Source organism: Bos mutus, chromosome X (assembly GCF_027580195.1).
Source record: "Bos mutus isolate GX-2022 chromosome X, NWIPB_WYAK_1.1, whole genome shotgun sequence".
Classification (NCBI taxonomy): Eukaryota; Metazoa; Chordata; class Mammalia; order Artiodactyla; family Bovidae; genus Bos; species Bos mutus.
The window spans coordinates 14673715-14687117 of NC_091646.1; the positions used below are offsets into that span (position 1 = coordinate 14673715).

The 13403-nt window shown below is 38.3% G+C and overlaps 1 protein-coding gene across 1 annotated transcript; it reads left to right on the plus strand.

Annotated features, from left to right (window-relative positions):
- The first annotated feature begins 2310 nt into the window (after window positions 1–2310).
- On the plus strand, window positions 2311–8215 carry SLITRK4 (SLIT and NTRK like family member 4). The gene has a single exon (XM_005907336.2). It carries the CDS (start codon window positions 2352–2354, stop codon window positions 4863–4865), a length of 2514 nt encoding a protein of 837 aa, XP_005907398.1. The 5' UTR covers window positions 2311–2351; the 3' UTR covers window positions 4866–8215.
- Window positions 8216–13403: the final 5188 nt, after the last annotated feature.

Below are 13403 nucleotides of genomic sequence, written 5' to 3' on the forward strand. Positions count from 1 at the left end.
CGCCACCCCCATTGCAAAATGTACAGGTTTTAGTGGTACCATGTGAATATGAGGTTTCTTTCGCTTACATTCATTGCCCCTTCAGCGCGCCCCCTTTTTTTGGAGGGGGGAGATCCTTTCCCCTAGCTTTTTTTCTTAATCTCTCCACTTCTCCATGGTCTCTTTCCCTTTCGGTCCCTCTTCCCTTCTCTCCTTGGCTGCTCTACTCCCCTTCTCCCTTGCTTGATCCTCCAGCCGCCTGCAGCTTCTGTTTCACTGGAGCTGCGTTTGGGAACTTCTAGCTTGTCCTTGCGCTCTCCACCCCCACCCGCCCCGCACTCCCCATTGCTACTTAAAGTAGAAATTGCAAGGGGGACAGCTCCTTATGCAATTTCAGGTCTGTTCGTGCTCCTTGTTCTTTTGTTTTGTACTGAATTCAGGTGTTCAGGTTTTTGGCTTGGTTTGGTTGCTTTAGCATTTCTTTGGGGTTGGGGGCGGTTCCGGGTGGGGGGTAGTAACAAGCAATGACTCCAAGGAAACAGAGTAGCTGTTGAAAACCAGATCTGTAGGAAGGCCAAGAAAGCATGTGAGATTTTGATTTTACAATGAAAGTTAGTTTGGATGATGTCATACTTTGAAATTATGACTTCCTTTTGCACTGCCAATTAAGCTATCGCCGTGAACTGAGGAAATGCTCATCTATATGGCAGCCAAGGAGCATCTGGGCAGTGCTGGCTGTATTCTGAACCAAACTACTCAAAATGCAAATCTTCGTGGGTCACTGGCTAAGGAACTGTCTACCTTGAGGCACGTTCGGTTTTGCCACTAGCTGATTCCTCCCGGGCAAAATAAACAAAGGAGTTTTTGTGTGTCACTTCTCTCTTTGTATCATTCTTCTCCTTGTGTGTTCCTGAGTAATTGATTTATTTAATTAATATTTGATGGTAACCATATTGAAATTCCGGACAGCTTCCCATTTGAGATGGAGGAGGCTCACATGAGTAAAACTGCATTGGTAAAATGCACAGTGCTTGCTGTTCCTTTTAATCTTTTCCATGAAGCATCACATATATTTGTACATGCATACAGTGTGGACGGAATTGGCAGCCACGGGTTAATTTGCCAAGCATGAAACTCGACTAAGTGATTCTTGGTTTGTTTGTAGACAGGGACAGGGGGTGGTAATATTTGGAGTGAGGTATTTGGGAACTGATGACTTTGAGGGCAGACATTGGCTGTGCTAAATGTATCTGGCGCTGCAGATAAAGCCTCCCAGGGACTGTAGTGTGTGAACCCCTCTTCCTCAGCAGTGGCAGTCTGTGGTCCAAGTGAAGGAGATCGGTATCTGAGCCAAGTGTCAGTCGGCCCTGGGTTCAGATGGCACCCAGAAGAATGGGAGAGTGTCAGGGAGGCAGGAAAGCCAGTTCTGGTGGAGTGGGGAGGCTGTCTGGACATCAGGTAATCAGTACAGGGCAAGCAGTTTTCTTTCCTGCTTTCTGGGACCCAAAGACAAAAAAGCCTTTTTTCCTCCCCTGTTTGGGAGATGACTGACAGGAAACTGGATACTGTTTATTTACCTGATACTCAAATTAGGCCATTTCCTACTTGGTTATTTTGCTGAACCCTCTCAGGGTCATGTGTGTGTGTGTGTGTTAAACACAGTGTAGAGCAGTGTACAGGAGTGAACTGATTCATGGCAATGTGCTTACCTCTGGACTGAAGCTCAGGAATGTATCTTTCCAGGGTTTCTTCCACCTTGATCTTTTGACCATTCCCTCTGCAGCCACTCAGTACTCCTATCGCCATCCTTCATGGAACCCAAGGCCCTAATATCTCCTCTGCCTGGCTTCTTACCAAGCTGAAGCGTTGAGAGTAGACATTTACAGATAGAAATTCCTTTCCTGGTGGTAACACTATGTGGTATAGTTGATGTTCTGGAGTCAGTCATTAGAGTTACCAATACAAGCTTGAGGTCTGAGTTCAAGGGTGGAATTTGGTGGTCCAAGTCTTTTTAAAAAAAAATGCTATTTTCAGATTGTTCAGGTTAAACCATGATGAGCAATCTTTTTTTTTTTTTTTTTTTTTTTGTTGTTTGTTGTGTGTTCTGCACATGTAAACTTTGTATCAACTACAGGCACAGAAATAAAATGTATGGTATTTTTGGTGGTTCTTGTTGGACTGAGTGAGAATACTTGAAGTTTTGGGTGTCTTAAAAATACAAAGCGAATGATTATAGCCATGTGTTCACTGTGGTAGGATTTAAGCACAAATTCTTTTTCAAGTAACAATCATTGAAAAAAATGTTTTCTTTTTATTTTTTAGATTATTTCTCTTTATTCAGAAGCATAAAGTTGTTTGCTGATTGCAAGAAGATGTTTCTTTGGCTCTTTCTGATTTTGTCAGCCCTGATTTCTTCGACAAATGCAGATTCTGACATATCGGTGGAAATTTGCAATGTGTGTTCCTGCGTGTCAGTTGAGAATGTGCTGTATGTCAACTGTGAGAAGGTTTCAGTCTACAGGCCAAATCAGCTGAAACCCCCTTGGTCCAATTTTTATCACCTCAATTTCCAAAACAATTTTTTAAATATCCTCTACCCAAACACATTCTTGAATTTTTCACACGCAGTGTCCCTGCAGCTGGGAAATAATAAACTGCAGAACATTGAGGGAGGAGCCTTCCTTGGGCTCAGTGCATTAAAGCAGTTGCACTTGAACAACAATGAATTAAAGATTCTCCGGGCTGACACTTTCCTTGGCATTGAGAACTTGGAGTATCTCCAGGCTGACTACAATTTAATCAAGTATATTGAACGGGGAGCCTTCAATAAGCTCCACAAACTAAAAGTTCTCATTCTTAATGACAATCTGATTTCCTTTCTTCCTGATAATATTTTCCGATTCGCATCTTTGACTCATCTGGATATCCGAGGGAACAGAATCCAGAAGCTCCCCTATATCGGAGTTCTGGAACACATAGGCCGTGTGGTCGAATTGCAACTGGAAGATAACCCTTGGAACTGTAGCTGTGATCTATTGCCTTTAAAAGCTTGGCTGGAGAATATGCCATATAACATTTACATAGGTGAAGCTATCTGTGAAACGCCCAGTGACTTATATGGAAGACTTTTAAAAGAAACCAACAAGCAGGAATTATGCCCCATGGGCACAGGCAGTGATTTTGACGTACGAATCCTGCCTCCGTCTCAGCTGGAAAATGGCTACACCACCCCGAACGGTCACACCACCCAAACATCTTTACACAGGTTAGTGACCAAAGCACCGAAAACAACAAATCCCTCCAAGATCTCTGGAATCGTGGCCGGCAAAGCCCTCTCTAACCGCAATCTCAGCCAGATCGTGTCTTACCAAACCAGGGTGCCTCCTCTTACACCTTGTCCAGCACCTTGCTTCTGCAAAACCCATCCTTCCGATCTGGGACTGAGTGTCAACTGCCAAGAGAAAAACATCCAGTCCATGTCAGAGCTGATACCAAAACCGTTAAATGCCAAGAAGTTGCACGTCAATGGCAACAGCATCAAAGACGTGGACATCTCCGATTTCACCGAGTTCGAGGGACTGGATCTACTCCATTTAGGCAGCAATCAGATTACCGCAATCAAGGGGGATGTATTCCGAAACCTCACGAATTTACGCCGGCTTTATCTCAATGGCAATCAGATCGAGAGACTCTATCCCGAGATCTTTTCAGGCCTTCATAACCTGCAGTATTTATATTTGGAATACAACTTAATTAAGGAAATCTTAGCGGGCACCTTTGACTCAATGCCAAACTTGCAGCTGCTGTACTTAAACAATAATCTCTTAAAGAGCCTGCCCGTGTACATTTTCTCGGGAGCACCCCTCGCTAGACTGAACCTGAGGAACAACAAGTTTATGTATCTGCCTGTCAGTGGTGTCCTGGATCAGCTGCAGGCTCTTACTCAGATCGACCTGGAGGGCAACCCATGGGACTGCACTTGTGACTTGGTGGCATTAAAGCTGTGGCTGGAGAAGCTGAACGATGGGATTGTCATGAAAGAACTGAAGTGCGAGACACCTGTGCAGTTTGCCAACATCGAACTGAAGTCCCTCAAAAACGAAATCTTGTGTCCCAAGCTCTTAAACAAGCCATCGGCGCCATTCACGAGCCCTGCACCCGCCATTACTTTCACTACCCCGCTGGGGCCCATTCGAAGTCCTCCTGGTGGTCCAGTGCCTCTGTCCATTTTGATCCTAAGTATCTTAGTGGTCCTCATCTTAACTGTGTTTGTAGCTTTTTGCCTTCTTGTTTTTGTGCTGAGACGAAACAAGAAACCCACAGTGAAGCACGAAGGCCTGGGGAACCCCGAGTGCGGTTCCATGCAGTTGCAGCTGAGAAAACATGACCACAAAACCAACAAAAAAGATGGCCTGGGCACAGAAGCATTCATTCCACAAACCATAGAACAGATGAGCAAGAGCCACACCTGCAGCCTGAAAGACTCTGAAACTGGGTTCATGTTTTCTGATCCTCCAGGCCAGAAAGTCATGATGAGAAATGTCACTGACAAGGAAAAAGATGTATTGCACGTGGATACCAGGAAGAGACTAAGCACCATCGATGAGCTGGATGAATTATTCCCGAGCAGGGATTCCAATGTGTTTATTCAGAATTTTCTTGAAAGCAAAAAGGAGTACAATAGCATAGGCGTCAGTGGCTTCGAGATCCGCTATCCAGAGAAACAAGACAAAAAAACCAAGAAGTCACTGATAGGCGGCAACCACAGTAAAATTGTTGTGGAGCAAAGGAAGAGCAGCGAGTACTTTGAACTGAAGGCAAAACTCCAGAGTTCCCCCGACTACCTACAGGTCCTTGAAGAGCAGACAGCTTTGAACAAGATCTAGGTCATGCAATCTTACTTCCTACAGAGGACATTTATTTAATGATGAAAGTGCCTTTTGTTGACTTCTCACTTCCAAATACTATATTATCAATAGGCATAGAGACAGGTGTTTCCAAGGGTGTCTCATTAACTGTAGCTGCAAAGATGTGTCCCGTAGAAGAGAATTTCCTTAATAGATTTTACTACATAAAACCTATACTGTGGAGTCCTGTGGGGATACTGCAAACTCTATTGCCAAAGGGATGCTTTATATACATAATTCACTGAATTTAACCTCAAGAGGCAAATCTGTTTTGTACCCCAATGCAAAACCTTCGTCTCTTTGTGCTCTGTAAAACAAACTCAAGAAAACTGGTACCAGTGTTTGTACCTCAGCTGGGTCCTTCATCTTGCACGTAGATTCAGTTGGTGGAACTGGAATACTCCTTTTGATTTGTGGCATTGTAACAACTTTGTGTAAAGATTCTCTGAAAAAAAAAAAAAAAAAAAAAAAAGCATGCCAAGAGAGAACATTTGACAGTATTTGTAAATCGGTAAACTTTATGGCCTGCATCTTGAAACCGCTGGATTTATAATGTTAAATTGTGCAAATATTTGTTTAAAATATACCATGCATTACATAACTATAAAATAAATTTGAACACTTTAAGCATTACCTGTCTAGACATAAAACCTAAAAGAGAAAAAAAAAAAAATAAACATGAGTTACCTAGCGTTTGTGGTGATCTGAAGAAATACGTGATGTTTATCAGAATTAAACATGGCTCAAATTCAACTAATATTAGAGTTTGTTCTCAGTTATGTGAAATACCCACAATCCTTAAAGGTTGTCCAAAATTAGCAAAGTGCTTACCGTGTGAGCGCACCCAAAGCTATTTTTGTAACATAATTCATATTTATGAAGTACTTTGTATACTAAATAGGAAAATATGTACTCCTTAATCTGTATTTAATATGCCTGACTTGTTTTCCTGATCACAGGGAATTTATCAATAGTATACATTTAGACAGCAAAAATATACCAAACTGAAACTGAAGCTTATGTGTACAGAAATATTTTGGACATTGTGATCAGGTATCATTTAAAAACAAAAAAAAAAACACAAAAATAAACAAAAATAAAAAAATAGTTCTGTGCTATCATTGAGAATTTAGCATATTATCTTCAGATTTGTTACCAACCGTGCATTTTAAAATAGGTTCCTTAGTTTTATAGACTGTGTCTGAGGCAATTATTTGCCATCACTTGTCTTGCTTTTCAGGATTCTATGAGCTGAATTCAAATAGTTTTCACTACGAATATTTAAAAAATAATGAATAAGGTTAATAGTTATATCTTGTATGCATCATATCCTGTTCTTTCATCATTCTGACTACTATCAGATAATCAAGTAGAACAGTAAACATCATGGTAATCTGCGGCTATGAAAGCCACACTGTAAAATGCTTTCATTGGTCTCAGATGAGTTCACAGTCTGCAAGTACAAATGATATGCCACTGTGTTTGCTTGTGCTGTTAACTTCTAAGTCAAAATTGGTCAAAGGAAGGGAGCACTTGATCATGGGAGATATTTTAATATTTTTAGGTTCTCCCAATTAGCAAAGGGACGTCCTGAAACACATTGCCTTCTTGGCCTACCTGCATATGTATATTATTCATGTTCCATCTCTTATAATTACTGTATTGATCAGTAAGATGACCAAGAAGGTAAAATATAGGCATTCTTAATGAATTTCAAGTGGCAGGTATTTTGGTGCAGCTTCTAAAATGATATTATGATTAAAGTTGTAACAGCAGTCTCTTTATTAATGACTAATTCCAGGGCTTTATGTGTTTGTTGTAAGATTAAAAAAAAAAGCAAACAAACAAACAACTTGGCATTCTTGGAGGTGTTTGTGTGTATGTGTGTGTTTGGGTGTACATGCATACATATAGATTATTTGGAGATTTTTTTTTAAATAGCAAAAAAAATTGTCTCCATATGTATGTGCTGGTGCTCTTAAAACTTTAATGTGTAATTTTAATTTTCATGACAATGTCTGTGAATACTTTATATGAATATTAAAAATATATAAACAAATACTTGCTTTCTGATCTTGAAAGAAAAGACATGAAGATGTGTGCCCAACAGCCTGTTTGCATCTACAATTTCATAAGAACTTTTAATATGCCATTACCATGCTTGCATGCATCCATGGATTAAAGGGCTCCTAATGTGTACTGACAGGATAAAGACGAAAAGGCTGCAAAGAAAGTGTTTTAGTTTATCCTGTCAATAAAGTATGACTTGAGGAATCTTAAGTAGATGCTCATAGGAGGAACCGGAAAGCTCTATTTATGAGCTGGGGATAAGAGGTCATTGGGATGATGCCTTTTATTCAGTGTGTTGATAGTTTGAAGAGGTTTCAAGGTTTTTGCAGTTGTCAATGGCAAGAGTACCTGCCTCCATCTTGAAGCTTGCTGTAGCATATTGGCTATCTCATACTCTTCTGCTGAAAGGAATAAATGTTCACCTTTTCAAAAAAAAAAAAAAAAGTAATTTTAATGTATGTGGTTATTTGGAAGTTCTACTTATAAGTGAATGACAGTAACAAATCCTTGGTTAAGGCTGATCTCTTTCCCTGAACTAAAGTCTTTGTGCCTACATTATGCAATGTATACAATTTTACACCTGTCTCTCATTAGTTCTACTTGTACATTTTATGATAATATAGTTAGGCATAAGTTTTGAGTTGAGTACCAGAGCAGTTAAAATACTGTTATCTACAATGTGTTGGTTTCAACTATAACCTTGATGTTAGTTTAACTCCTTAAGGAAAGATCTATATGTTGGTACAGCGTTTTTAGTAGAATTTAATTCAAATCTAAAAAATCCAAGAAGTGCTCATTTCTAATGTGGTCTGACACATCATGGGCTTCTTGGCATTGTATCATGTACTTGGACTCTGTTAGAATGGTGGCAGAGGAAATTAGATCATATGAAATCAGTAAAGGGGTGGGGATAATATGTCTGTGGAATATAAACCAAGTTTTAATTATTTTTTTATGAAATCAATAAAGATGATTCAATTCTTTAAAAGGAAATCTTTGTGTAATTTTATGAGAAAGCAGCTATTAGAATACAGTGATTCCAGTCTATAAGGCAATTTGTATTCTGTATTTAGTTTTCCATTCTGAAAAATAAACTGAATAAATATATTAATTAGAAAATCATTTCAAGACCAGCTTTCTTTCATTGCTTTTAGAAAAACAGTTAATTTCTTTAAGCCACAAGGATGCATACATTATACAGGGCATGGCCTCATGAGTAACATCAACAGGTATTGAAGAAATAATAAGACATCTAGAAATGTATGGCAGTAATATTAATCTATATCCTTTGCATGATTTGTACATTGACATTGTATGAAATGAGCACAGTGAGTTATTATTTTTTTGTGTTATTGTCGCATCCAAAGAGCTGGGGAGAAAATATATGAAGAATGTATTTATAATCACTATTTTGAAATAAAGTAAAGAAAATGCATTGTATTGTATTTACCCTGATTTGATTATTATTATTTACATTAGTTTCTAAGACAAAAATCAAATAATGCTATAAAAGCTAATGTAAATCACAGAAAGGAACTGTTTTAATCTTTTGTTTGCTTTTAATAGCATCAAGGTATTAGAAGACTTTATTAAATGCCATTTTTATGAAAGTCTTAATAAAATTGTTTGCTACAATGGTATTTCTGAAGCCACACTTTGTTAAATATATTTATCTTTCCATTATTTTTCAGAAGAAATAAAGCAGTAATCAAATTGATCTTTTCACCCAGATTTGAGGTTAAGACACAGAGCTTTCGAATGCTATTTGTATTTAACTTAATTGCTAAATCTGTTAAGAAATGCTTTTCCTTTCTAACATCTTTGCAATTTGAGTTCCTTTCCACTGGCATCCTCTTTGGAGAAGAGCCAGACAGGGCCAAGGTCAACATGATTTGATTCTTCCCCATTGCCTTGAATCACTTGAAATCGGACATAATTGCAGATAAGCAAATATTAACGTTCAATCTTTATCTGTTTCAATACTTTTAGAAAATATAGGGTCCTCTATCATATATGGCCAGCTTGATTGGTTAGTTACCCATTTCTGGGATTGGTTTTGACTTTTATTTGATTCTTTCAAAGATGACCAAAATCATCAGTCCATCATTTGGTTGAGAAAAATGAACCAATTGCATTATTTGAAGGCCGCAAAGATTATAAACTGGCCAATAAAGTGTTTTCTTTCAGGAAGAGATAGAAAGACAGAGGGATACAGAGAACATTAACGTTGCTGTGGCCTGGCTTTATAACCAGCTAAGACCTGAGCAATATAGATAGCATGTTATGAGTACTTTTGGACAAAATGTTTTGTGTGTCACGGGAAATGCATCACGTGATGGAGAGACCTATTTTAGTTCTTTTTTTCATAGTGAGCGCAGTGGTTTGGGTCCAACCCACTCAGTTATGTAGACAAGGGGTGTCAAAGGTTTAGCCTCATTTCAAATGCTCAGTCTATTAGTCACTATGATCGGATGGGCTGAACTAAAATATCCTGTTTGTGGCTTCATTTATAGGGAATCACTGGCAACAGATCTCAAGTTCAATTGTTAACCCTCAATTTCAGATTTTCCAGGGACTCTGTCCTTTGTTAAAAGCAAATGGGAAGCTAAATACATTTTAATAGTTTATTCTGTACAAAACTGATCGTAGTCTAATTTTGAATTGCATTTGTTTTACTTCCCACTGGTTGACAAGATTGCATTTTAGAGAGGTTACTCAAGGAAGGAAAACTGTATTGTCCATCTTATATGAAACTCTATGACTTTTTAGTTCTTTAAAGATTATTTTTAGCCTGTTGTTGCCTATGTTTTCAGAGGGAAAATGAGGGAAGGCTCTGAGACAACCACTTGAATACTTTGAGCCAAATAATTGCCACTGAGAATAAAAAGATTCAAATGTTTCATTAAATCATAATTACTAGATCTGCTGACTATAGTACCCAGAACCAAGAAAGAATTACTCAGGCTTCCACCTTAGTTTGCTTTTGTATACGCTGGCTAAATAGAAACTCTGGTGATTCAATAATACATCAAATATCAGAAATTCCTTGTTGAACTTAAAAAGCTCATGAATTTGGCCTTCAGAGAGATGGTCTAAATATGTAATAAGAAATATATAATATCACTTTCAAATTAACTATAGGAAGGAAATAGTCATCTGAAGTTCATGAACAATCTATTTCTATACTAGCTTGTGTCATACACTGCTAACTGCTCATGACAGCCTTCGAAAGTGATAGTGAGGTCTGTTCTCTCACTGAGTTTTACAATGTATGTTTTCATCATTGTTCCATGTAAACTGAACCATTGTGGTAAAATTCTGGAGTTGATATTCGATAATTTTAATGCTGTTTTCACTAATAAAAGTCTTTTCTTATAGGTCATGTTTGTAACCATTCAGTGTGTTTATTAGTGTGACATTAGTAAAGCTCAACATCAAAAAGAAATGCAAATGATCTGGTTTTTAGATTATGCCATTGTTCCATTAGTTTATACAATAGGCCAGGTCTACCTACCTACACATGCAAACACACGCACACACTCACACAGAGGAATACACACAAAGAGTGAATTATGCATTATTTAGTTGATGTAAACAAATACAAAGTTTCTTCCCTGAATGTGTAGATTTCTCAGATCAAAGTAGGTATTAGACCCCAAATTATAATTTTTCAGATTTTTGCTTCACTTTAAATTGCAACCTGACCACTGTGTCATAGGTAGTAAAAATTTGTCCCTGTTTATCTCCCAGGACTTCCTTGGATTTCAGTAATGTCTACTGTCTTGAGATTTGGTTTTGATTTTCCTTATTTGTTAACTTTATCATCATTATCATCTGCAATCTATAAGCTTCCTTGCAGTACAGTGCAGTAAGGAATGGCAAAGTAGCTAACCATGGTACAAATCTGTTACTACATTTCATAAATATTATCCAGAGAGCCAGATAAGGGCCCCTAGATCCAAAATAAAGAACCCCAGGGTGAGGGTTTGACTCAAAATTATTAGGATACAGAGGTTTAAAAAAAAGAAGAAAAAGCAGATTGAAAATGACTGACTAAAAAGCTGTCTACCCAAGTGAAGGTTGAGAAGGATAAGGGCAAATGAGTATCAAAAGGAAAACATTGCTTATCAGATAGAACTCAGACTCTGATTACTGAACAAGACTCATGGTAAAATATGTCAAATCTTAGACTCCTTTCTCCCTCTCTGCTTTATTTCTTTTTAAATATGTAGGAAATCCAGGTTGTATCAACACAACTCATGTTTTTACAGGATTCGCTGGTCAATGAAAACAACTTAGTTACCTTTACAGCCTCCACGAAATTTTTTCCTGGGATTACTGTTATCATGAACTGACTGATTGTCAGGGCCTCCTGGTGAGTTCTAGCTGTTAAAAAATAATAATAATTAGCAAATGTGTTTAATGAGAGTAGGAAGTGAAACAGGTGTATTACATATAATGAATTTTGATAGGGGACAAAATAAATCGATACAAATGTTTGGGTACCTAATCTTCTGGTAAAAAGATGTTAGGCCTTTGGTTTGTTATTAGAAATTGTATTTCAGTACAAATTACCAAGTGCATATTTCAGAAGCCATTTTCTGCCAGAACCCCCAGGAAGCCATGTCTCTGCCATGGGTCCCCTTGCTCCGTCGCAGGATGTGTCACATTTGCCAAGTCCTCCCTGCTGGAAATTCTTCTCTTCTGCTGTTATAAAAAGCCAGCATCGTCTATGGCATGGGCTACTTTCAGGAGATTTTTTTTTTCACTGTCGTTTACTTGTTAGTGGCAGTACACACACAAAACCTAGGATTCCATGTTCAAGTGTGGAATATTATCACAAGTAGAGACACGCTGCTGTGTGTATTTCCCACATTGCTATATTTGTTTTTATTTACCAGTTATCTTCCAGCCCACAGTAGCTACTGGCTGGCTGTTTTATTCATAGCTCTCCCTGTCAAAGTGGAGGGTAATCTCCACCCTGGAAACTCAAGCTATTTATAGAAAGAATCATCACACTTCTATCTGTTCATTTCCTTCTTATAACTTCAAGAAATATGGAAAATGTAGTACAGTAAGTGATTGATTTCAAAGGTAGTCTTGCTGACACAAAAGTAATTATAAGAAGAGAGAGTGAGTTATCAGGAAACAGGACAACGTTCGGATTTCTCGCAATTTAGATTTCCTTGCATCGGAATTGGACTGCAAGGCTTTTAGTCCTGAGCTGGATTCAAAGAAATCAGTTTGCACTCTGGGGTCCCTGCAGTAACTCGAGAAGTCTATTATTGCTGACATGTAGGCAGGTTTGCCATGTGTTGCCGTAAGCATGGCTGTTATTTTCTCCTTGCACCCTCTTTCAGAAAATATTCATTTGCTCAGATTTGGCACAGCTGCTTAAATGCTGCTGTATCCGTTCTCACCATGAAAATTCACAAAGCATTTTTTTTCCCTAGATGTAACTAAGCAGTTCCACAGAAATGTGTATTGTAAACTGGATCAAACCATCAGGACTAAGAAGACAACTAGCATGCCCTTAGGAAAAGAGGGATTTTAAAAGAACCCAAATACAGGCGTTTCATTAAAATTCCATCCAGTGAGATCACCTTCCTTGGAACTTGTTGACTTTTTGTAGACTTTGATATGTCCATTTGGAGAGAAGTAGGACTCTGTACAGACTGCACAGTACTCTTGGTTGCCTAGACTGTACTGCAGTGTAGGATGTGTGAGCAGTAATTTGGGTATTTAATCCCAAATGCATATCTGATTTCACCTACTCATTTGACTACAAACACATTGGAGAAAGCTAGTTTCTAAATAGTGTCTTTACTATAGGACAGGGTTGAAACAGTCTTTATTCCATTTTAAATGTCATCAGAAAGGGATTAATCCAAGAGCCTATTGGGGAATAGTCATCTTCAGTGTTTAAGAACCACCATAAAAGGATGGGAGCATACATACCCATTGAAATCAGATTGTTTCTTCCCAATTCCTTTCCTTTTGGAAAAGCAACTAGGGCTGGAGCAGGAAGGTGACTTGCCCAATGTCAAGCAACACATGAAGGCCAATCTGGTCTACATCCTGATTCTCCTGACTCACAGGATAATGCTATTTCCATTACACTGTTCTATTTGTAAGTTCCAGAGAGGAGAGTGAGGATCTGTGGGTGATGCTTCAGGGAAACATTCCAATGTGGCAGAAGGACATTTTCCATAAGGATTCATAGCAGCCTATAACTGGAATGAGCTAGATTCCAAAATACAGAATTCTTTGTCCAGGGAGGTGTCCATAGTCTGAATGGTTCTGACAAGGAGGATGGATGTCATTCAAGAAAATGTATTTGAATGCAAGTTTAGAGCAGATGATCTTTGAAAACACTCTTAACTCTCAGATCCAAAGATTCTCTGGTTTATACACTTAAGTCATTTAATAAAGCAAGTTAAATATGTA